This window comes from Sus scrofa, chromosome 5, assembly GCF_000003025.6.
Source record: "Sus scrofa isolate TJ Tabasco breed Duroc chromosome 5, Sscrofa11.1, whole genome shotgun sequence".
Lineage (NCBI taxonomy): Eukaryota > Metazoa > Chordata > Mammalia > Artiodactyla > Suidae > Sus > Sus scrofa.
In genome coordinates, this window is record NC_010447.5 from 51,343,223 (window position 1) to 51,367,987 (window position 24,765).

Genomic DNA, 24,765 nt, shown 5'->3' on the forward strand with positions numbered 1-24,765 from the left:
ATCAGAAAGAGAAATTAGGAAACAATCCATATACCATAACTACAAAAAGAATAAAATATATGGGAATAAACCTACCTAAGGAGGCAGAAGACCTGTACTCTGAAAACTATAAGATGCTGATGAAAGAAATTGAAGATGGCACAAATAGATGGAAAGATATACCATGTTCCTGAAATGGACGAATCAGTGTTCTCAAAATGACCATACTTCCCAAGGCAGTCTACAGATTCAGTCCAATCCCTATCAAATTACCAATGGCATTTTTCACAGAACTAGAGCAAAAGATTTATACGGAAACACTAAAGACTCCATATAACCAAAGCAATCCCGAGAAAGAAAAAAATGGAGCTGGGGAATCAGGCTCACTAACTTCTGTCTATTCTACAAAGCTAGAATCATTAAAATAGGATGGTGCTCGCACAAAAATAAAAATATAGATGAGTAGAACAGGATAGAAAGCCCAAGAATAAACCCATGCACCTATGGGCAACTAATCTGACAAAGGAGGCAAGAAGATGCAACAGAGATGAAATTACCACTTCAATAAGTGGTGCCAGGAAAACTGGACAGTTGCATATAAAATAACAAAATTAGCGCACTGTCTAATGCTATACACAAAATAAATTCAAAATGGATTAAAGACCTAAATCTAAGATGGGATATTATAAAACTCTTACAGGAAAACATAGGCAGAACACTCTTTGGCATAAATCGCAGCAATATCTTTTTGGATCCACTTCCTAGAGTAATGAAAATAAAAACAAAAATAAACCAGTGGGTTTATAAATAAATAAACTTAAGGGCTTTTGCACAACAAAGGAAACCATAAAACAAAAATACAACCCCCAGAATGGGAGAAAATATTTGCAAATGAACTGACTGACAAGGGAGTAATCTGCAAAATATACAAACTCATGCAGCTCAGATCAATAAAACAAACAACCCAATCAAAAAATGGGCAGAAGAGCTAATAGACATTTCCCCAAAGACATACAGATGGCCAAAAAATACATGAAGAAATGCTCAGCATTGCTAATTATTAGAAAAATGCAAATCAAAACTACAACGAAGTGTCACCTCACACATATCAGTGTAGCCATCATCAAAAAGTCTACAAGTAATAAATGCTGGAAAGGATATGGAGAAAAGGGAACCCTCCTACATTGTTAGTGGGAATGCAGATTGGCACAACCACTATGGAAAATACTATGAAGGTTTCTCAAAAAAATAAAAATAAAAATAGAACTACCATATGATCCAGCAATCCCACTCCTGGGCATCTATCCCAACAAAACTATAATTTGAAAAGATATAGGCACTCTAATGTTCATTGGGGAGGTAGTTGTCTCTAGCCAGTTATCTTGTTTGTTCCCACATTTTGTCTGAGTCAGGGTCCTTCCTGGTAGGCATGTGCATCTTTTAGCCAAGTGGAGTCCAGTGTAAAGATTTCTGGGGGGTTGGCGGCACATATCATGGGTTGGCAACCCCTGTTTCCTTAGGCTACCTTCCTTGACTTGAGGACCTTCTCTGCATGTGTGTCAGGCTGGAAAATCCCTCTCAACTAAAGCAGGGTGAGAGGAAATTGTGGTTACTTTGTCTTTTCCTAACCAGGGCCTGATGCTCCTGCATGTGGTCTTAAGATGTCATCAGGAGACTGACCACAGCTGCTCAACCTGGGGCCCAGCTCTCTGCTACCTCGGTTTGTTTTCAGCTAGGGGTGTTGGACAAGAAGAGCTCATGTGGAGAAAATGGACCAGTGAAAGGGAATAGATGAAAATGAAGGCGATAAAGAGGATAACAGGGACCATATCCTTGAGAAGGACAGAAGGACTATATCTCAGGTAGTACGTGAACGAATTCACACAGGGCAGGAGGAATGTATCTTCCCTCTGGGGAAAAGCACCACGGTCTAATTGAAAGAGCATTGAATCAAGAGTCAGATTAAGCTGGAGTTGCAATCTGAAATCTACTGCATACATTCTAGCCATGAAACTTTGCTAAAATTTTTAACTGCTCTGATCCTCAATTTCTTCCACAGCAGAAAAGGGATGATGCCCTCTCCAGTTACAACAGGGCTTAAATAAGATAACAGGTGTTAAGCAGGATCTTATAAAATAATTTGTGGTTTATTTCTGTAATTTGATTATAGTTCTTCCGGTTCTTATCTCGTACTATCAGTAATGTCATAAACAGATCATATCATTTGGAGTGATTAAGCAATGATATCCTGCTGTATGGCACAAGGAACTATATCTAATCACTTGTGACGGAACATGATGGAGGATAATGTGAGAAAAAGAATGTGTGTGTGTGTGTGTGTGTGTGTGTGTGTGTGTGTGTGTGTGTGTGTGTATATATATATATATATAAATAACTGGGTCATTTTGCTGTAAAGCAGAAATTGATAGAACATTGTAAATCAACCATAATAAAAAAGAAAAAAAAAAGAAGAAAATGCTCCAGATCCTTCCCCCCAAAAAAGAGATCATATATACTACACTAGTTTTTTCATCTGCTTCAAAGAGATTTTGTGGTTATGTAGTCTCATTAGCATTTGGAATTTTGAATAAATTTTGAGGGTTGACCTTAGGCTTGTTGCCAATGGGCCAGACCTGGTCTGCGTGACTGTTTCGCTTAACTATTACTTGTTTTTTTTATTTGAAATCCTTTAGCTGGGACATGTGCATTCCATTTTCAGATCTACTCCCTCTAGTCCTATCCTTGGCCCCTTCACATATTTTCCCATTCAGCTTGGCTCCTGGATACACTTGAGTTTTCAACCTCTGATCTAGATTGATTTTTACTGAAACAGCTGATGCCACTGAAAATGGGCATGTTGCTGAATCTTCAGGTGGCATTTTCTGTCTGCATTTTACTTGCTCTCTCCCTGGCATCAACCACTGTTGACAAACTTCTGAAACTCTTTCCTCTTCTGTTATGGAACCCTTTCCTCCTTTCCACTCACCTCACTGCCCACCTACCTTTTGTGTGGCTCGACCACCTTTGCCCACCATTTCGATGCGGTAATTTGTCAGTGTTTTGTATGTTGGTCCATTGCTTTTCTGGGCCATCTTATGTCCCTAACTCAACATGTCCATAACGAGGTAATGATCTTTCTCCTCAAGCCACCCTCTCCTATTGTGTTACATGTCATACGGAGAGGAGCCTCCAGAACTTTACTCACCCTCACGCTTAGGAGAGACACAGCTCTATCAACTGGAGCAGAACTCACACTAAGTCAGCATGGACGCTGCCCCATAGACCTCACTGCTGCTTTCCAGTGAAGATGAGCCCAGTTTTTCCCAGTCACCCAAGTCAGCTTCTCCTTCCTCCCCTACAGGTCCTGTGGTAACATCCTCATCATCTCCCTCACAGGCTGACACATGCTAATTAGTTCCCACTTCTCCTTGTGGGTAAAATCTCCACCTTGATGGGCTGTAGGTCAATGTTTTATGGTACCCTGTGCACCAGGCTAGCCTCATACCTAGCTACTCCCAAGGCACTAAAGTTTTACCCTATTAAATTCTTTGCATTTTTCAGAACCCCCTTCTCTCCTCTTTGTGCCTTTGCCCTCCTTTCTGTCTTAGCCAAACATGCTCTTTCTCTTCAACTCTGTTTACAAAGCTAACTTCTGCCCAGTCTTCAAAATTCAGTTCAGATATATCTATCTCTGAAAGGCCTGTCCTAAATTTCTCTCCTCTTAGCAATATTCCCAGTTTAGGTTTGGACCTTTCACTCTGCAAATATTTTAAAACTTTGCATTCTTAGGGCATATTTTAATAGGTACTATATATGAATGGAAGAGCTTGGTATGTGCTGTATGCAATTTGGTAAAACATTTTCTTGTGGAAGAGATGCCCCCAAATGATAAGAAGGTGCAGAGGAGAGAAGTATTATAAATCAACACAAAAATCAGTGTTCATTGAAAGAGGAAAAGGAAGCAACAGCTGGGTAAGCAAACAGCTGCACAAAAAGAAAAATGACAGCAACCGTGAACATGGCAAATGGTCCAAAATATTAAGAAAGCAAGTAAATATGAGGAAATGAGTTAACCTACTGGAAAACTGCTGAAATATTTGTGCAGGAAGTAAATAATAAGGCAAGACTTCAAATAAAAGTTATAGAGAGAGTTCCTGTTGTGGCTCAGAGGAAATGAACCCAACTAGTATCCATGAGGATGCGAGTTCGATTTCTGACCCAGCTCAGTGGGCTAAGGATCCGGTGTTGCCATGAGCTGCGGTGTAGGCCATAGACGTGGTTCAGATCCGGTGTTGTCATGGCTGTGGTGTAGGCCAGCAGCTGCAGCTCTGATTGGAGCCCTAGCCTAGGAACTTCCACAGGCTGCAGGTGCGGCCCTAAAAAAAGAAAAAAGGAAAAAATTATAGAGAAGAAAATTAGAACAAAGTTTCAGTATAAAAGAAGTGAACTTTTAAAACTGAAATATGCTTAGATAAATTAACCTGAACATTTGTGACTTTTTTCGGTAAATGTGCTTTGTATGGTATGTACAACATTATAATGATATTAAAAAAAACTTAAAAAGAATGAAATTATAGCCATAGTCCTAATTTATTTATGTGTTGAAAAGAGTAAACTAAAAACTCAACAATTGTTTTATTTTGCATTTATATGATTGCTAAGGTGTCTAACTTTTCAAAAGGAAATAGTTAATAACACAAATAACACATAAATATATTCACTGTCTGAAGAATAGAATCATTCCAAATAAGGCTAAGGTTTCACTTGACCCTCCACCTGCATCTCCATGCCCACTGTTCTCCCCAGTGTTAATCATTGTTTCCAGTTTAGTGTGTATTCTTCCAATATTTCCCCATGCATTTACATACATATGTGTAACTATAGAAAATATATATCTGCATCCTGTATGATAACCCACTATACAAATTGCTCTAGTAATTCTGCATCTTCTCTGTTTTTCATGTAACATTTTGTCTTGGATGTATTTCATTTCTATACAAATAGAGATGTTTATTAAAGATGTGCCTTGGATTTAAAGAATGGACACAACACTACTTGTTTTGCCATCCTCTTTGTGAAGGACACTTAGTTGTCTCTGATTTTCCACATACATTAGCAAACATTCATGAATATTAGTGCCATGTGCCAAGCACCCTTCTTAGTGCTGTGGATTTAGTGGTAAACAAAATGAAGTCCCCTCTGTAGTATACTTCAAAGGGACACAAACAATAAATAAAGACATACATATATAGTAAAATGCCATGTAGTGGTAGGTATAATGAAGAAATGCAACAAATGTGACAGATGAGGGTGGTCAGGAAAGGCTTTGAGGTGCTTTCAATTGAGCCAAGATTTAAGAGAAGTAAAAGGAGTTGCTCTATAAATATGAGAGGCAGCTCCTGAGACATGGAAGTGCTGGGTCAGTAGGTGAGCATGCTGAAAATGCCGAATCGCCTTCTAAACTCTAACAATTCATACTTCCATTTAAAGCATAAAGTACCCATTGTACACTCTCTTTTCTTTTGACACACCCGTGGCATGTGGAAATTCATGGGCCAGGAATCCAACCCGAGCCACAGCAACGACCCGATCCACTGCAGTGACAGCCCCGGATCCTCTACCCACTGCACCACAAGGGAGCTCCCTCACACTCTTTTTAATACTCATTGTTATCATGTTCCTTAACTTTTAACAATTGAATATGTAGAAAACTGTTATTTTTCTATAGTTTTTAAATTGTTATAAGTTTTAAAAATTGGTATAAACATATAATTTGAATGCTAGTGAGGTTATGTTCATGTGTGTGTTGGCCCTTTGAATTTCCTCATCTCAGACTTGATGGTTTATTGTCCATTTGTCTCTTTTATTATTTGTATGTTATTCATTGTTATTGTTTGTTCCGTCTACTAATTGTTGGTTTCACATTTTGTAAATGTTTTCTCCTCAATCTGTTGCTTGTCTCTTTAATTACATAACCTTTGTCTGGTAGAAGTCTTTAGTTTTGAAGCAGTCATGTTTATCAATCTTTTTCTTTATGGATATTGCTTTTAGTGCCATATTTAACAAGGCCCTGTGTATCCCAAGGTCTTAAAAATATTTTCTTATATTTTCTTCTAATGTTGGAATGTATCTTTTTCCATCTGGAACTTAATTTTCTGAACACTGTGAGGGAGGAATTCATCTTAGTTTCTATTATTTGGGTTGCCAGTGGTCCCAGTACAATTTAGGGAATAGTCAATTTTTTATGAATTGGTTTGAATGTCACTTTTATCATACAGGAAATCCTAAGTAGGCCTGGTTCTATATTGTCTGTTCTTTCATAGGTTCTGTTGTATTTTTATTACTGTAGTTTTATAATCAGTTTTGATATTTGGTAAGTTAAATCCTCTCTGTTATTCTTTTATTTAAAATTGCCTTAAGTGTGTATACTTGATCTGTCTTTCATATGAATTTTATATTCATTGTATAGAATTTTGTTTTTAAATCATATTGGAATTTTGGTTAAGATTGCATTGAACCTACACATTTATTTGAGGAGACATCTTTCAATATTCATTATTGTTTCCATAAAACTGTTGTATATTTATTTTTAGGCTTATTTCAAGGTTTTGGGGGCCATTGTTGCTATTACAAATAAAATCTTTAATATTATATATTTTTAATATGTGCTTGCTCTATTATAGGAAAGCTATGGTTATTTTAAAGATGCTATTTTTTTTTCAGAGCAGTTTTAGGTTTGCAGCAAGATTGAGAGGAAAATAAAATATTTCCCATATACCCCCAATCCTCACACATGCCTAGCCTCCTCCATTATCGATATCTCCCACTAGAGTTGTACGTTTATTAAAACTGATGAACCTAAAGCAATATGTTCTAATTATCCGCAGTCTGTAGTTCACTATACAGTTCACTCTTCGTGTTGTACATTCTATAGATTTGGACAAATGTATGATGACATGTATCCATCATTATAGTATCATACAGAGTATTTTCACTACCCTAAAAATCCTCTATGCTTCAGTTGTTCATCCCTCTTTCCATTCAACACCTGACAACCACTGATCTTTTTCTTTTTTCTTTTTTTTTTTCTTTTTAGGGCTGAACCTGCAGCATATGGAGCATATGGAGGTTCCTAGGCTAGGGGTCCAATCAGAGCTACACGTGCCAGCCTATGCCACAGCCACAGCAATGCAGGATCCGAACCGTATCTGCAACCTACACCACAGCTCATGGCAACACCAGATCCTTAACCCACTGAGCAAGGCCAGGGATCGAACCCGCAAACTCGTGGTTCCTAGTTGGATTCGTTTCTGCTGCATCATGAACTCTAACCAGTGATTCTTATAGTGTATTTTTGCCTTTTCCAGGATGTCATGTAGTTGAAATCATACAGTATGTAGCTTTGCAGATTTCTCTTTGCGAAATAGATTTGTCTTTCTCTTTATGATTTACTTCACTTAGTATGAGAGTCTCTAGTTCCATCCATGTTGCTGCAAATGGCATTATTTTGTTCTTTTTTATGGCTGAGCAGTATACCACATCTTCCTAATCCAATCATCTGTCCATGAACATTTGGGTTGTTTCCGTGTCTTGGCTATTGTGAATAGTGCTGCAATGAACATATTGGTGCATGTATCTTTTTCAAGGAAAGTCTCCTCTGGATATATGCCCAAGAGTGGGATTGCTGGGTCATATGGTACTTCTATGTTTAGTTTCCTAACGTACCTCCATACTGTTTTCCATAGTGGTTGTACCAATTTATATTCCCAACAGTGTAGGAGGGTTCCCTTTTCTCTATACCCTCGCCAGCATTTATCTGTAAACTTACTAATGATGGCCATTCTGACTGGTGTGAGGTGATACCTCATGGTAGATTTGATTTGCATTTCTCTGATAATCAGGGATGTTGAGCATTTTTTCATGTGCCTGTTGGTCATCTGTGTTATCTTCTTTGGGAAAATGTCTATTGAGGTCTTTTGCCATTTTTCAATGGAGTTGTTGGCTTTTTTGCTGTTGAGTTGTATAAGTTGTTTGTTTATTTTAGATATTAAGCCCTTGTCAGTTACATCATTTGAAACTATTTTCTCCCATTCTGTAAGCTGTCTTTTTGTTTTCTTTTTGGTTTCCTTTGCTGTGCAAAAGCTTGTCACTGTGATTAGGTCCCATTGGTTTATTTTTGCTTTAATTTCTGTTGCCTTGGGAGTCTGTCCTGAGTAAACATTTGTAAGGTTGATGTCAGAGAATGTTTTGCCTATGTTCTCTTCTAGGAGTTTGATGGTGTCCTGTCTAGCATTTAAGTCTTTAAGCCATTTTGAGTTTATTTTCATGCATGGTGTGAGGATGTGTTCCGGTTTCATTGATTTGCATGCGACTGTCCAGTTTTCCCAGCACCACTTCCAGAAAAGACTGTCTTTTGCCCGTTTTGTGTTCTTGCCTCCTTTGTCAAAGATTAAGTGACCATAGGTGTCAGGGTTTATTTCTGGGTTTTCTATTTTGTTCCATTGGTCTGTCTGTCTGTGTTGGTACCAGTACCACACTGTCTTGATGACTGTGGCTTTGTAATATTGCTTGAAGTCTGGGAGAGCTATGCCTCCTGCTTGGTTTTTGTTCCTCAGAATTGCTTTTGCATCCTGAGTCTTTTGTGGTTCCATATAAATTTTTGTGTTCTAGTTCTGTGAAAAATGTCATGGGTAATTTGATAGGGATTGCATTGAAACTGTAGATTGCTTTGGGTAGTATGGCCATTTTTACAATATTAATTTTTCCAACCCAGGAGCATGGAAGCATCTTTCCACTTCTTTTCATCCTCTTTAATTCCCTTGATTAATATTTTATAGTTCTCAGTATATAAGTCTTTCACTTCCTTGGTCAGGTTTATTCCTAGGTATTTAATATTTGGGGGTGTGATTTTAAAAGGTGTTGTATTTTTATATTCCTTTTCCAATATTTCATTGTTAGTATACAGGAATGCAACTGATATCTGAATGTTAATCTTATATCCTGCTACTTTGCTGAATTTGTTGATCAGTTCAAGTAGTTTTTGGGTTGAGTCCTTAGGGTTTTCTATATATAGTATCACGTCATCTGCACATAGTGACAATTTTACCTCTTCTCTTCCTATTTGGTTGTCTTTTATTTCTTTTGTTTGTCTGATTGCTGTGGCTAGGACTTCCAGTATTATGTTGAATAACAGTGGTGAGAGTGGGCATCCTTGTCTTGTTGCAGATTTTCGTGGAAAGGCTTTCAGCTTTTCTCCATTGAGTATTATATTGGCTGTGGGTTTGTCATAAATGTTTTATTTTGTTAAGGTATGTTCCCTCTATATACACTTTGGTAAGAGTTTTGATCATGAATGGATATTGGACTTTGTCAAATGCTTTCTCTGCATCTATTTGAGATGATCATGTGGTTTTTGACTTTTCTTTTGTGAATGTGGTGTATGGCATTGATTGATTTGCATATGTCGAACCATCCTTTTGTACGTGGGATGAATCCCACCTGATCATGGTGTATGATCATTTTATATGTTGGATTTGGTTGGCTAAAATTTTGTTGAGAATTTTTGCATCTATATTCATCAAAGATATTGGCCTATAGTTTTCTTTTTTGGTGGTATCTTTGTCTGGTTTTGGAATTATGGTGATGGTGGCATCACAGAATGTCTTTGGGAGTGTTTCTTCTTCTTCAACCTTTTGAAAAAGTTTAAGGAGGATTGGTATAAGTTCCTCTTTGTATGTTTGATAGAATTCACCTGTGAAGCCATCTTGTCCTGGACTTTTATTTGTAGGGAGTGTTTTTAATGACATATTCAATTTCATTTCTAGTGATTGTTGTATTCAGTTGATCTATTTCTTCTTGATTCAGTTTTGGCAGGCCATAAATCATATTTAAAAGAAGGGAATAATTCAGTAGAGATTGGAGAAGTTGAATGTCTTTAAAAGGAAGGACCCAATTTACAGCATGAGTTCTTTGGAAATTGTGAAATAGCATGTCCTAAGACACAGAGGGGAAGAGGGGGCACTTCTTCCTCTTAGAAATGTAGCAAGGATAAAATTAAAAGATATAAAGGAAGAAATGTTGAGGGATAGATGCAGAAAGCTAGACAGCTTACATTGATGACATTGATCCTAAGAATAGCCCAACTGCGTCAGAATCAGCAAGGAGTGTGGAATAAAAATTCAACCCACATATCACTCTTATCAGAATCCTGGAATCTCCAATACAGGTTATTCTAACTAAAGTTGGAGAACCATAGCTTAAACAAAAAGGTAGGTTATCTTCAGGGTGTATCTACATGGTCAGGAAGAGCATTAGTGAGCAGAAAGGAAGAGAGCAACAGGTATGGGTGGGCAATGAAAGAATTGGATGAGAGAATGAAAGAATTCCTAGGCAGAGCCTGTTGAAGTTGGGGAGAGCAGTTTGTGTTGGAGAGGCTGGCCCAGCTCCAGAATACAGATCAATGTGCTTTCCATGGCTTCTTATATAGGATAGATTCCACCTAAAAACCCTGTTATCACATCTCTATTTGTCAAGTCCTGGGAAAAATTGCTAAGGCAGACTGCTAAATCAAGTACATGAAGAAAACTTGAGCAATTTCCCTTTCTTTGGGCTTGAGAAATACCCATTTCTTGGCAGGCAGAGTTAATAACACTGATTGCGACATAAAATCCTGTGGATGTGTGTATTTCAGTTTCGCATATTTAGGATGAGCCCTGCCAACATGTCAGGCCAGAATTCCCTCTGCTGGTTGTGGCTCAACTCCATTCTTAGATGCTGTTTCTTCACCTGCATTATCCGAGAAGGTAAATCTCTTGTGTGACAGAAAAAGAAGTTGCAAGGCCCTCTTCTTGCTCATGTCTTTCTGTCTTTTTTTACTTGAACTACATTAGCAACCTCTTAATTGATCTCCAGACCACCAGCCTCTTCCTTCCCCTGATCACTAGAATTACTTTTTTAATATATATATATAGACTGAAACTAAACAAATAATGAAGCATTAGTAATCCAGATAGTAAGTGCTACTCACTTCTTTTTTATGATGTGTCATTTTATTTTTATTTTTTCATTTTCTAAAGTTTTGCTGAAGTGTAGTTGATGTACCATGTTGTGGTCATTTCTGCTGTACAACAGAGTGATTCAATTTTACATATATACACATCCATTCTTTTTCAGATTCTTTTCACTTCTGTGAAGGCTTCCCATTACCACGTAGTGAAGTCCAAACAAATTAGAGATACACGTGGGTAGAGATACACAAGATGAACATGCCTCGTCTTCAACCACTGCCTCCACCACCCCTGCCTTATTCATTCTGGGGACACTGAATCCTTTGTACCCTTGCCTATGACCAAAGTGTCCTGTATAGTTTAGTGGTTGTTCTTGTTGTTCCCTTAAGAAGAGGTATTTAAATGTCATCCCCTCTCTGCAGCTTTCTTGGACCCTACTTCCTCTCTCAATGCAGAATTCTTTTTTTTCATTTGTATTCCATAGTAATTTATTCAGATATAAAACAGTTGCACTTAGAACCTTATATTGTACTCACTTACATTTTTGTTTCCACAACTGGAACTGAATTTCTTGAGATCAAAAATTGGGTCATTAAAATTTTAAATCCTCCATGGCTGACACATAGGATGTGTACCATCAATTTTAGTTGAATACATTTGAATCAGGGACACTCTCTTTAAGTAATCTAAACTGAAAGAATATAAGAAAGTAGAGTTCTTTGAAGCAGGCAATATGGTCAACAGCATTATTTTATAATAGTAACAAGTCTTTCTTTTTCTATGGACTATTATAGCTCTAATAGAGCATTCATTGATTAATCTGCATTACTTTTACAGTCATAGAATTTCAGTGGAAGAAGTATCTTAAAAGTTGTTCTTTTGATTCGTAGATAAGGAAACTAATCCTGTGCTTATGTCTACCACACAGGGAGCTTTTTTAAAAAGCCTATCCAACAGCCAACAACTTTTGTGAATTCATGAGTATTAAATTATTTTTACATTCCAGGCAAGTAAATTCTGGAAGGGAACAAAATATACAATGCGTTTTAGTTCAGAAGGAATCTCATTAAGAAATCTTAACCTGAACTTAAAGTTTGGGATGGGAAAAAGCTAGGCTGCTTGATGAGTGATAATTGGTAAGTTCAAAGTGGATTTTAAATACAAAAGAAGTGTTTTTCATGTTTTTTCCTGAGATGATGTTAGCTCTTAGGGCCATCAGAAGACTGGTAAAGTGGGTTTTGATGAGTTTCTTTTCTTCCGGTTTAATGGAGCCTCTTCTCTTTAATAGGTTTCAGAACCTGCTGTGGTCCAGAAAGACGTTTGTGGACAACATGAAAATCTATAACCACAGTTACATCTACATGCCTGCCTTTTCTATGAAGACGGGGACAGAGCCATCCCTCCGAGTTTATTATACACTGTCAGATGTTGGTGCCAATCAAACAGTGCTCTTTGCCAACCCCAACTTTCTGCGTAGCATTGGGAAGTTCTGGAAGAGTAGGGGAATTCATGCCAAGCGCCTGTCCACAGGACTCTTTCTGGTGAGCGCAGCCCTGGGCCTCTGTGAAGAGGTGGCCATCTATGGCTTCTGGCCTTTCTCTGTGAATATGCATGAACAGCCTATAAGCCACCACTACTATGATAATGTCTTGCCCTTTTCTGGCTTCCATGCTATGCCGGAGGAATTTCTCCAACTCTGGTATCTTCATAAAATTGGTGCACTGAGAATGCAGTTAGACCCGTGCAAGGACAGCTCACTCTAGTCCACTTCCTAGAGACCATGGAAAAAGAAAGGACTGAGCCAGGGTATTTTTGTTAGGTTTTCTACATGACTCCAAAAGGAAATGGCCAGGTCGTTTCATGGATTTGCATGGGCCCCTTGGAAAAAAAACAACTACAACAACCCAAGGGAAACTCTACTTTTACTATTGGCTTGGAGGACAAAAACCAAAGTGAAACGTCCTAGGAAGTATCTTACAGCACATGGTGGATTTGCAACTAGTAACATGCCGATGAAATGATGTTGGTAAAGCACATTTATATGGTTCGAATCAAGAAGGTGCCGTTCACAAACAAGACAAAACTTTACTTGTTGAAGGAATTAATCAAGGTAGCATAAATGAAATGCCAGGGTGAAAGTGTTAGTGATTATCAACACAGACTGACTTAATAATAATAATAAAAAAAAACTATCTTATTAAGACTAACATTAGAACTATAGGTTTTTAAAAAAATTATTATTTATTTTTGCCCTATTTAAGGGCAGTGAGTAGGTAATGGGGTAGATTTTAAAAATCCCTTACTGAGTAATATGGATACAAACCACTATGGCCAATTATTGTGATTTGTTGAACCAAGTCTCTGTTAACTATAGTTCCTTTCCCTTCCGTTTAAAAAATGTTAAATAAAAATTACTTCGTCTCCTTTTGTCAAGTCTACTTAGACAATGTGAAGCATTGTTGAATTCAGCCTCTATTGATTCATAATCAGGATGATCCACTTTCCGTCCTCAGAATTTAGGGCATAAACTCCATTTTAGGTCGACATATGTAACCCTGTTTGCATTATTAGTATTATTTTAGTGCAAAACAAAGCAAAACAAAACAAATCCTACAAATGTCAGTGTGTTATTTATTCCTAAATTTGCATAATTGTCTTCATAAACTAATGTTGGGAGATGAAGTAAAGCACAATGGGATAAAGCTTAGTCTCTGGAAGACAGATTGGAAGGCATATCCTTTTTCTATCTACCAGGGTAGGTTCCCTCCAATATAGAGCATATGCTGGCACACACAAAAGGAGGCATATATTCACGTACACTCACATATACTTGCACACATGCACAACAAAGCTCAACAAAGCTCATTCCCATGCAACTATGAAAGCTGAACTCACATCACCTGGAGTGGCAAAAATCTGTAAGCAGTGTTGGAGAGCTCTAAATTCATTATGTACTACTACTATACCTTGATGTGAGACAAGCCAGCTTACTGGTTGCTGCTCATAAGGCTCAAAATAGCATGAGATGCAAGCCTGGCCCCCAGATCACCCTGAATGAGCAGAATTGTTTTACTCCTTCTGACTCTCTCCAACATCTCATGAGTGGATCCTGTGTTGAGTATGGTTGTGGTTGAGTAGGGTTTGGCAAGGCATGGTTCACATCCATGAAGGGATGTGAATTAGTAGCTGTTTATTCCCTTAGTAGCAAGTAGTACTGCTCAGAAAGCTTGTTACCAAAGCTCTGATACCTGCAAACAAACTCAACTGGATTACAAGCAGCCATATGGGTTTAAATGTAAGAGGAAGGTAAAGGAAACCTCACGTGCTTTTTGGGCTTTGTGATGCCTTAATCCAAAAGGAGACAGTAGAAATCACTAACTTTACTCTTTTAAGTGTCACAAAATATAGGTAAACTGTACCCAAAAGTTCTGCTCCATTTTTAATGGTAGAGATTCAGTATACATTATAGACTAAAACAGGTGGCAGTTTTGAGTGGGTTAATTTAAAAGATATCAAGATAACAATGCCCTTGGAAAAATTCTACACCACTGGAAGTTCCCAAGCCAGGGGTCAAGCCACAGCCCCTGTAGTAGCAACACTGAGTAGTTATGTTGTGAGCCACATGGGAAGTCCAACTGATGCTACATTGTTGGAATGAGTAATTTCTAAATAAGATCGAATATTGAGGTTATTATAGAGATCAACAGTTAAAATATGACTGGTTGACGTAACACAGATTATATTGATACCTAGAAAGTTGAGTTCTCCTGTGGCACAGGGGGTTAAGGATCCAGCATTATCACTGCAGTGGTTTGGGTCACTGCTCTGGTATGGGTTTGATCCCTGGCCCAGGAATTTCCACATGCCATTGTTGTGGCAAAAAAAAAAGTTAAGAATGTAAGAGTTTTGATTATATTGCTCTTTTGATCCTATTTGGCAGAAAAAAAAAATATGAGAACGTATTATGAGTGAGTTGCATTAAATATTCACTACATGTGCAACCCTGAATATATTTTCTCCTTTGAGCTATTATTATTTAGTAATTACCTTAAAAAAGAATTTATTTTTACCTCTACGTTTCATCAAAATGTAAAAGGGCTAATGAAAAACACATAAAAGTTCATAAAATACATATCGAATTAGCCCTTTGATAAAATGTAATTAACAAGCTCCATAAAGCCCAAGCATCCCAGTGTCATTGAAGATCCCTTCTGGAATTTTGGTATCTTGTGATTCCTGAGATAGATTCATGCACTAGATTTGTACAATGGTTGGTCTATAAATTTGGAGCTTCTGAAAGGCAAAAACAGAAATGGCCCAAACTGATAATGTGTAATTAGATCAGGGCTTCTTAACTGAGGTGATTTCCATCCCCCCACCCCCACTCCTGACAATCCGGTGACACTTGGCAATGTCTGGAGACATTTTTAACTGTCTGGTTTGGAGGGTGCTACCACACATCTAGTGGCCAGAACCCAGGGATCCTGCTAAACACCCCACAAAGCACAGGTCAGCCCCTCACTACAAAGAATTACCCACTCAAAAATGCCAATAGGGCCCAGGCTGAGAAATTCTGGATTAGACCAAAAGGACATTTTGATTGTTCCATATTGTCTTCATTTAAGGGTACATGTACATGCTCAAGTCATTTAAAGGAGGACTACAAGTTAATGAGAGTGTTTTCTTGAAGTAGATTCTAGTTTGGCATTATTTTAAAGTGACAATTCATAGGTATGCCATACGTCTTCCCTTTTCTGTGGTTAGATAGATGTACCTAAACCCACGAGTGTGAGTGTCTGTGCTTGTGTGTGTACATGCGTGAGTGTAGCATAAAGTTATTTGTATCCATCCTTATTGAAATATCTGTATTTCTAAGTGAAGACCTTCCTAGATTTATCTTGCAGAGTACCCTGGCATACTCTATTACTAGTAAGAAGTTGAGTTCTAAACTCCATTATTTTATTTTGCTTATTTGAAAGTGAGACTGTCAGAATTGAGCCTCATTCTTTGCCATATTTGGTTGATGACATTTTATTATTTCTGACCTTAAGATTCAGCTCAGAAAAGATGCAGGTTATGGTAGACACATTCAATAAGGAAATATTTCATCATTTTTGAGGCATCTGCCAAGAGAAGTTGTCACCCTCTAAATAAAATCAGTCTAATTTTTAAATTTCTTTTTAGTGGCAAAAAATAGGTTGCTTCAGGGGAATCAAAGAGGAGGCGAAGAGACTGAAAATGAATGCTCAATGTGAATTTTAATTGTTAGTAACTTCAATTAAGAATTGCATGGATGCCAAGGATCATGAGTAAGGATGACTTCTGTTTGATTTTAATTAGACTTCAGTAAAATTAAGATAATTGAAGGATTAAGTTATTCCATAAGAAAGAAAAGTAATTTTTTACATGAAAGATTTTAATATGAAGGAAGACACTGGACATACATGCTTTATATAGAATATTTGACAAAAGGTTTATACAACATTGCACATCTCAACTGCAAGTAACATAAGAAGTTAAGGAGAGCTTCCTGGGTTTTGTTTCCACAAAGTTCACTTTTAGTTGTTTTAACAAGGGCAAATGATCCAAAATGATCCAAATGATCCAAAGTGACAGATGTTCAAATAGGACTCCGTTTGGCTTTGTGATATCTTATGCCCTTTACTTGGCTAAAAATCTTTGCTGAGGTTAAACATGATTTGTACCTGAAACAATGGGCAACGTGGCTTAAAAATCTACATGGAAAATAACTGGGAAAATCCTAGGATTCTGAATTTGGAAAAACATTCTGACATTAGTCAAAAGCTTTACAGGGGTATTCTAGATGATTTCAAATAGAAACTAACTATCAATATTTCTTCTGGGTAGCAATATGGTGAGGTTGTGATTTTATTACATACTACCTCTAATTTGTTTGGAAAATTAGCCATCCATAGTTTTAATTTTTATGTTTAAAAGTACTGCCTTGGAGGAATTCTCTTGTGACTCAGCAGGTTAAGGATCTGGCATTGTCACTGCTGTGGCTCCGTTTCGATCCCTAGCCCTGGAACTTCCACATTCCTTGGGTGTGGCCAAAAAGGAAAAAAATTATATTCTTTCCATTTATTTAAAAAAAATTTTTAAATGAAAGTACTGACTCAAAATTTTTAAAGGAGAAATCCTTGTTAGGAGGGACCAAAGAGCAAAAGATGTCATAGTCCACTGAAAACTTGAGAGAGTGCTTATTGTGTTTATAAAAACATTCCCACCAAAACCAGGCAATAGCTGCTCTCTGGAGAGTTCCAAAGATCAACAGCTGTAAGGACTTTGGTGGGAAACTGAGGACAAGCATGTGGAAGAAGGCTTGAAAACAACACTATGCTTTTTTATTTCTGCATTGTCCCAGTATACAGGTTGATTCTGAGGTGATCTGCTTTTAGTGGGCACACATCAAGAAGGAGAAGTGAGCAGACAGTTGCAGGGCACCTACACCTTAAGTCAAGCCTCTTACAAAGTAAGCTGTAACTGCACGTAAACATGAGTCGCAGTTTTGGCAACTTCAGTGAACTGTGTGCTGGGGCGGAAGAGGCAAGTGGAAGGGGAAAAAACCCAGGCCCCAAGCTTTCAGCATACAAAGGGTCAGAGAAGTCTCTGCTCTTGGCCTTGGCTTTCCAGCACAAGCTCTGTCCACTACCAGGGAAGCTGGCCTAGCTCTGCAGTCGAGCTAGTAGCCTTGTGTTTAGAGAGTTGATATGGAAATTCACTGAGAAGCTTAAAATTTTACATTGCCTTAAACATTTGGGGGGGTAGGATGGTGGGGAGCTTAAACTTGTACTTTCTAAATTGGTATCTTGTGACAGAATTCTGGTCATCCTGACCTAATTAAGGCCCTGCCAGTGTTTATTAAAAATAGAGGAGTTCCCGTTGTGGCTCAGTGGTTAATGAACCTGACTGGGAACCATGAGGTTGTGGGTTCGACTCCTGCCCTTGCTCAGTGGGTTGAGGATCCGGCGTTGCTGTGAGCTGTGGTGTAGATCGCAGATGCAGCTTGGATCTGGTGTTGCTGTGGCTCTGGGGTCGGCCTGTGGCTGCAGCTCTGATTCAACCCCTAGCCTGGGAACCTCCATATGCCTCGGGTTCGGCCCTAGAAAAGGCAAAAAGGCAAAAAGACAGAAAAAAAAGAAAAGAAAAGAAAAAAAAATGGAGCTTTTTTTCTCACTCAGATGCATCTTCTAAGTTCTTAAAACTGGGAAGATAGCAAATATTCTACCAGTTCACATATAGCCTCTTTGAAAGCCCTGAGATCAACCTAAAGGCAAGCTGAAGCCTAGACTGTCTGTTTATAAACTCCTGAATAGAAAGCCCCAGTATTTAGATTGAGCACTCTAAAATTCCTATTTTGTAAATGAAAGGAGATTGATGAGAATCTGCAATTGCTATAGCCATTTTTCTTCCCATCACAAGAAAATGGGCACTACTGGCTTTACCCCCAGCTTTGGCTCCTCTTTGAATTTTTTAACTGCATCCTAGAGGTGAGAGATTGGAATAAATACATGAATGGAAGACTCATTTAAACATGACACAAAACCTATTCTTGTCATTGCAATAAGGAAAAATATATGTTTCTGTTTCCTTCTTCTGATTTTCTGTTGCCAGCATTTCTGATTTCTTGCATTGCTAACCAATAAGGAGTAAATAACTTATTATAAATTGACTTACAATACTTGTGAGCAATTGTATGGGCCATAGCCCATAACTGTAATTTTTTTAAAGCACAAAAATGGAATTATATTTTGGTCATGGTCACTCATTTACCTACCTCCTGTGTTGGTACTGATCTCTATGTTGTGCTAAAATCCTTTCTGATTTGCTTTCCTATTGAGGCTGTGGGATATAATCAATGATGCGAAGCTATCTGGGAGTTTTATAAAATAATATCTAAATGTATTGATCCAGTCGCTTTCTGTTTCTATATAATTCAATTTTCTCCAGGTATTTGTCATTTTAAAAGCTTTTCTTTTCCATGATACCATTAAATATCTAAGACGTGTGCTTTTTAATCCCAACAAAGAAAAATCAGGAGATAGATATGTTTGCTTTTCTCTACACAGTAAGAGAAATGGAGAGTTGTTTTTTTTAAAAAAAAGTTTAACAAAAAAGATAAAGATAAAAATCAGGGAGGGATCTTAGCGTGCAGTGAAGCAGACACCACAGAGGTTTGCTGTCCTTGCATAAGTCCCAAGAATAGAACCTTTGCAAAACGTGTTAAAGGAAATATATTGTTGTGCAGTCATTGTGGCTAATGATGGAAAGACACTAGAGGAAGCAGCCTGTGAGCCAGAGTTTGAGATCCTAGGGGAAGAAAGCAGAAGTGGTACCTATTTACCTACTTGGAACCTCACTGTCTAAAAGCTTCCCCACTTCCTGCTCTCTCCAAGTTGGGCTGGTCTGGATATGCAAACACTGTCATTCTCATACCCTTCTTCCATCCCACTTGGACACATACTCCCACATGAAGATTATTAGTTAGATCCCCTGCCATGATGAGGCAGCGATAGTAGGAAGTATCACCTTGAACTTGACCCTTCGAAACTTGGTATCGTGTTGGCTTTAGTCCTCCGTTCCTGCCACTACCTCAATAAAAGGCTTCTGTATTTGTTATTAATTAGGCAGACACAGATGTCTTCTCCCCTACTTTCTAGTGTAAATGAGCCTGTGCGGGCACACACACACACACACACACACACACCTTTTGCATTATTTATGCTCATCGAAAAGAGAAAGATGGCTGACCTGGTGGGGGTGGCAGAGGGTGCCTTAACTTTTTCTGGCTTCACTCCCACTTCCTTATGTATTTCCTTTATGTTCCCTTGTCACTTTAGAGGTGTAACCATGTTTGTTCCAAGTTGTATCTTGATCATCAGCAAGAACTCTTATAAGTGTAGTGAATGTGACTATTTTATATAAATGCACAATAGTATATAGGCCTTGGAGATGTCTGATAATAGTATGTAAATATTCTTTGTTGATGTAATAGAACCTTCTCGTAGGGAACGCCTTAGGTGACAGCCACAGGAGAACACATAGACTAAAAATATTTGTCTTTCCTATAAACATTTGAATTGTTTGTCTTTCCAACAAATGCTTGAATTATATAGGAGGCATGCAATTTTTTTTGTTTGTTTGTTTCTCATTCTTCTTAAGCACCAATAAATACTTTGGGCTTTCTAGTGGTAGGTGAGTAGAGACTTCTTTTTCATAACACATAGGATTCACAATTTGTGATGATGGATGGCCATTGGGGACATCACAGTCAGAGACGCAAAAGGAAGGGGCAAGAACAGACAGGGAGATCACCATGGACAAGTTTGTCTAATTTTTTAAAAGTTTGGAGCCTTACTAGAACTCTAGGTACCATACAACATATTTAGTCTGAAAAGCTTTAAAAAAGAAAATTTCTCTTTAACTTGATTATTGCACCTTTTGCATGTAAGCTGTTTTTCAAAAGCAAATTTGCAGAGACTGGAGCTAAGAAGTATGTAGAGAAATTCACTTTTTTTTTTTTCTCACACAGTATTTACTGTCTGACTAAGAGTCTGTGGATGCAATAATTCTGGAAAAGATTTTAGATTAGACTATAAAATCGAAATCATTTTGAAAGTGTACCTGGAATTATTTCTTCCTAATGAAGCCAAATTCCACTGGTAATAGGTAAGGGGAAATATCAGTGTTCTTCATTTCTTCTTTTTTTCAGTTCTGTATGAAACATAGCAGGTAAGAAAAAACTTTAAGTGGTACTTTTTATAGTGACTTGAGAAAACAGTATCTCTGCTGGTTCTGCTGAGCTGTTCTTTCCACAGAGTCTAAACGCAATGTCATAAGAAGAGGTTTGCTGTAAAAACATGTCTTTTTCTTTTCTGTGTTCATTGTAATTATGGCTGGTACTGAGAAGGTTCAATAAGTCTCAATTTCTCTACCTCCCTTACTTGGAGAAATTTTGGAAATACACCCTGTGAATAAAATGATTTTTTTAAATAGCTTGTGAAGTCTTTTTTATTTCCCTGAAGCATATGGGGTAATTCTATTTCCTTGTCTAGTCTTCATTTATTTTGTAATCATATCAGCTATACTGATTTTTTTTCATGCTATTTAGTGAGAAAATTATTTTAGAAACATAAAATTATAAGTGATATTAATAGAATATAATGACACTATTTGAACCTATTAGGCAGGTGAAAGTCACTATCTATTAGGCAAAATAAAGTAGAAAGAAAATTGAACGATTTATTTACTGTGGTATACTTGGAGGAGACTATTTTTTCCAGTGACAAAATTTTTCTTCATGTCCTGAGTCTGTTGGGAGACATGTTTCTACAATCTTTTCTTAGCCTCTCTGCTTCTATTTTCTATGCTGAAAACTCCATCTTGTCCTGCTTTACTCTATATTCCTGTTTGAAAAACAGTCGCAGTGCTGGTAAATAACTTAAGAACAAAGACCCAAAGGCATAAGTTATTCATGTGGTCAGCTGAATGAGGACATAATGTGTTGGTCTAGGCATGCTGGACCTGTGCAGATAGGCATGCCATTTGTACAGCATGATATGCCCTGTTAAAATAAGAGGAAGAGGAGCCTCAAGGCTGCAGGGGGTTTATGAGGGGCCGTTAGCAGGATATGCATCAGCAAGGAGAATGAGGTACAAACCTAGGCTCACTGGGTTGCCACAGATGGGCACACAATGATGATTGTCTAGATACTATGCATGGACAGCTGACACCAGGCGTCCTCAATGCTAATGACTGTTTCATGCCTAAAAGGTCAGAGTAAAAGCTTAAGTAGCTACCAGCTATGTGATTTTTGAAATAATAAAAAAACTATATCCTGCACCTACAGCCCCCTCCTCATTTGACATAATCCTAAAGAGCACAATAAAAGCAGTGTGGTTTTGAGGCGGCGCTCTTGGTTCCTGAGACCTTGAGTCTCCCGATTCTCACCTTTGATTAAAATAAATATCTCTGTATTTTGTTTTACGTTAATCTTAAGTTTCACAGCACCTATTTTTCAGCCCTCACCTGCTGAGCTGGTCTCGGCACCAGTCAATACTGATATGCATGTACTAGAGATACTTTACTAAATTTCTAACAAGATTCAAAATATTTAGATTCCCCTGTGCTCTTATGAATGACTTTGACAAGCCTGAGTGTGCCTTCTTGTTTGAATTACTTAGATAATTGCTTCAGAGTGCCGTTTCCCTTGAGTTCTGGTGGCCTCGTTCTGCCACTTCCTCAGTGGGAGACATGTCAGGAAGAGTGACCTTGGTCCATCCTTTACCCTGCATTTCTCCTTAGAAATTGATCAAGGTGCTTTGTCTAGATCTCCTTATTAATTCTCTGACTTGGCTCTCACATAACCACTTTTGGGACTACAGCTATTTTTGGAAAGGACATTCTATTACCTAATGCTAAATCTTCATGGTGTTTAGCTGAATCATTGTGGGGAAAAGGGCAGAACTCCAGCATAAATGTGAGTTGCTCTAACCTAGTCTCAGATCACACGAGGAAAATAGATTTCACTTGTTTTCACCAACTATCATTAAGTAAAATAATCTAGATATTACCAAGGTCTGCTGTTCCACTTTGTTTTGATTTAAGTATTCAAAAACAGATATTAAAAATCCAAAGGCATTAATTACTCGAGAGTTCCTAAACTAAAAGGAGGGTAATTACAAGTCCCAGACTATAGTTTTACTTGAAAACTTATTATTTGGATATACAGTTAGATCCTTGATGACATGAAGGACTAAAGATGTAGGATGATTGAATTGAATCTTGTGAGGTTCATTGTGAGGGGTCAGGAAACCATGGGATTAAATTGAGACCACATCTTATTATTCTTAACATTTGTAATTCTGTGACATATCATCTAGTTTCTGAAAATGTGGGGAAAACAAGCCCTTTGTTACTTGTTTTACATAGATAAAATGAGACATTTCTTTCCTCCGCAAGAGTCATGATTTCCAGGCATGAATTTTAAAAAAATCAGCCTCAAAGTTTGGGAACTTTTTCATTATAAACAATGTGATCAAAGTTACATTACAAGGCAATCAGTGGTTTATTGGTTTCAAGACAGACTTCAATCAAGAAGATTCCTTTGTGTGTGGAGAAAGAGGGGACATTTAGAATGGAGTATGGCTCAGTGGAAATGAATCTGACTAGCATTCATGAGGGTGAAGTTTCCATCCCTGGCCTAAGTGGTTAAGCATCCACCATTGCCATAAGCTGTGGTGTAGGTGGCAGACTCAGCTCAGATTTGGCGTTGCTGTGGCTATGGTGTAGGCCAGGAGCCCCAGCTCCAATTCTCCCCCTAGCCTGGGAACCTCCATATACCTCAGATGCAGCCCTAAAAAGACCAAAAAAAAAAAAAAAAAAAGAATGGAATATGAGTATTCATTTGGTGGTGGGTCCACTGTAATCAACAGCCCACCAAGTGGATTGCTCATCTCTTGGGAAATGTCAGGTTCAGCCTTACTCTGTGCTATTAATGGTTGGGCACTCAGCAGTGATGGAAGCCAGATTATTGATTCCATGCTTAGTCTCCATACTTGCTACAAAAACAACTCTGGATAAAGCCACCAAGAAAGTAGTGGTAATTGAGAAAAGAGATGAACCGCTATCTATTCAAAACACGGTTTTGTCTTATAAAGTTAAGACTAAGACACAGCAGTTAATGCCTTGAGAGGTCAAATGTGGTTGTCAGTGCTTTCCGTCATGGAGATGCAGCCATTTGTTCTCACTGAAATAGACATTTATTCTAGATTTGTCTTTCCTATCCTCAATGCTTCTGCCATCACCACCACCTGTGATCTTACAGAATGACTTACATACCATATTGGTATATACAACACACGATATTCTTTTGACAAAGGACGTACTTAAAAGCAAAAGAAGTGTAGGAAGGAGTTTATGCCTATGGAATTAGCGAGTATTCCTTTTTACTGTATTATGGAGAATATTCATTCTTAGTGGGAGTGATATTGCCTCCACAAAAGGCACAAGACTATTCTAATGTGCAAAAAATCTTAGATATTACAATGATCAAGGGGGAAAAAATCTTTAAAATTTCATTGGAATGAGGGTGGGGGGATAATGAAAAAAACAAAAAAAACAAAAAACGGAAACGCTGACCAAAAAGCAATTGCCTTAAGAAAAGTTGGCAGCACCCAATAGAGATTCATTTGAAGGATCATTTGAGAGACAATGTCTTAGGAAGTTGTGGCATGATCTTACACAATGTGGTGTGTGTTTTGGACAGTGACCAATTTCTCCCATATTTAGACATTTGCATCATATTTAGAATATTTGGATCTGGGGACCAAAGAATGGAACTAGGAGAGACCCCCACAAATTGCGATATGTTGTGTTTTTATTACTACTTAATTCAAAATGCTTTCTAATTATCTTGTGATTCTTCTTTAATCCATGCAGTTTTAAAAATATGTATTTTAATTTCCAAATCTGTGAAGAGTTTACTAGTATGTTTTCGTTATCTCAGAAAATATGCTAGGTATGATTTAAGTTTTTTGAAATTTATTGAGTCTTGCTTTATGACCAAGCATCTATGAGCACAGTTGTTAGCAAAAGTATACTAAAAATATTTATTAGGCCAAGTTTATCCTTACTGGCATTTTATCTATTTGCTCCATCAATTGCAGAAAAGGAAGTGTTCAAGTCTCCAAGTAGATGCCCATTTCTTTTTTAGTTCTATAAATTTTAGCTTTATGTATTTTGCAATTCTGTTGTAAAC

The 24,765-nt window shown here is 37.8% G+C and overlaps 1 protein-coding gene across 3 annotated transcripts in view; it reads left to right on the plus strand.

Annotated features, from left to right (window-relative positions):
- Positions 1–21,004, plus strand: part of ST8SIA1 (ST8 alpha-N-acetyl-neuraminide alpha-2,8-sialyltransferase 1) — a 152,915-nt gene extending 131,911 nt beyond the window's left edge. For 2 of the 3 annotated variants that reach the window (XM_021092233.1, XM_021092235.1), the window contains one exon: positions 12,274–21,004. In XM_021092233.1, coding sequence (XP_020947892.1) covers positions 12,274–12,748 — 475 coding nt within the window. In that variant the 3' untranslated portion in view covers positions 12,749–21,004. The remainder of the gene's footprint in view (positions 1–12,273) is intronic. The other variant, XM_021092234.1, reaches the window with a different exon arrangement.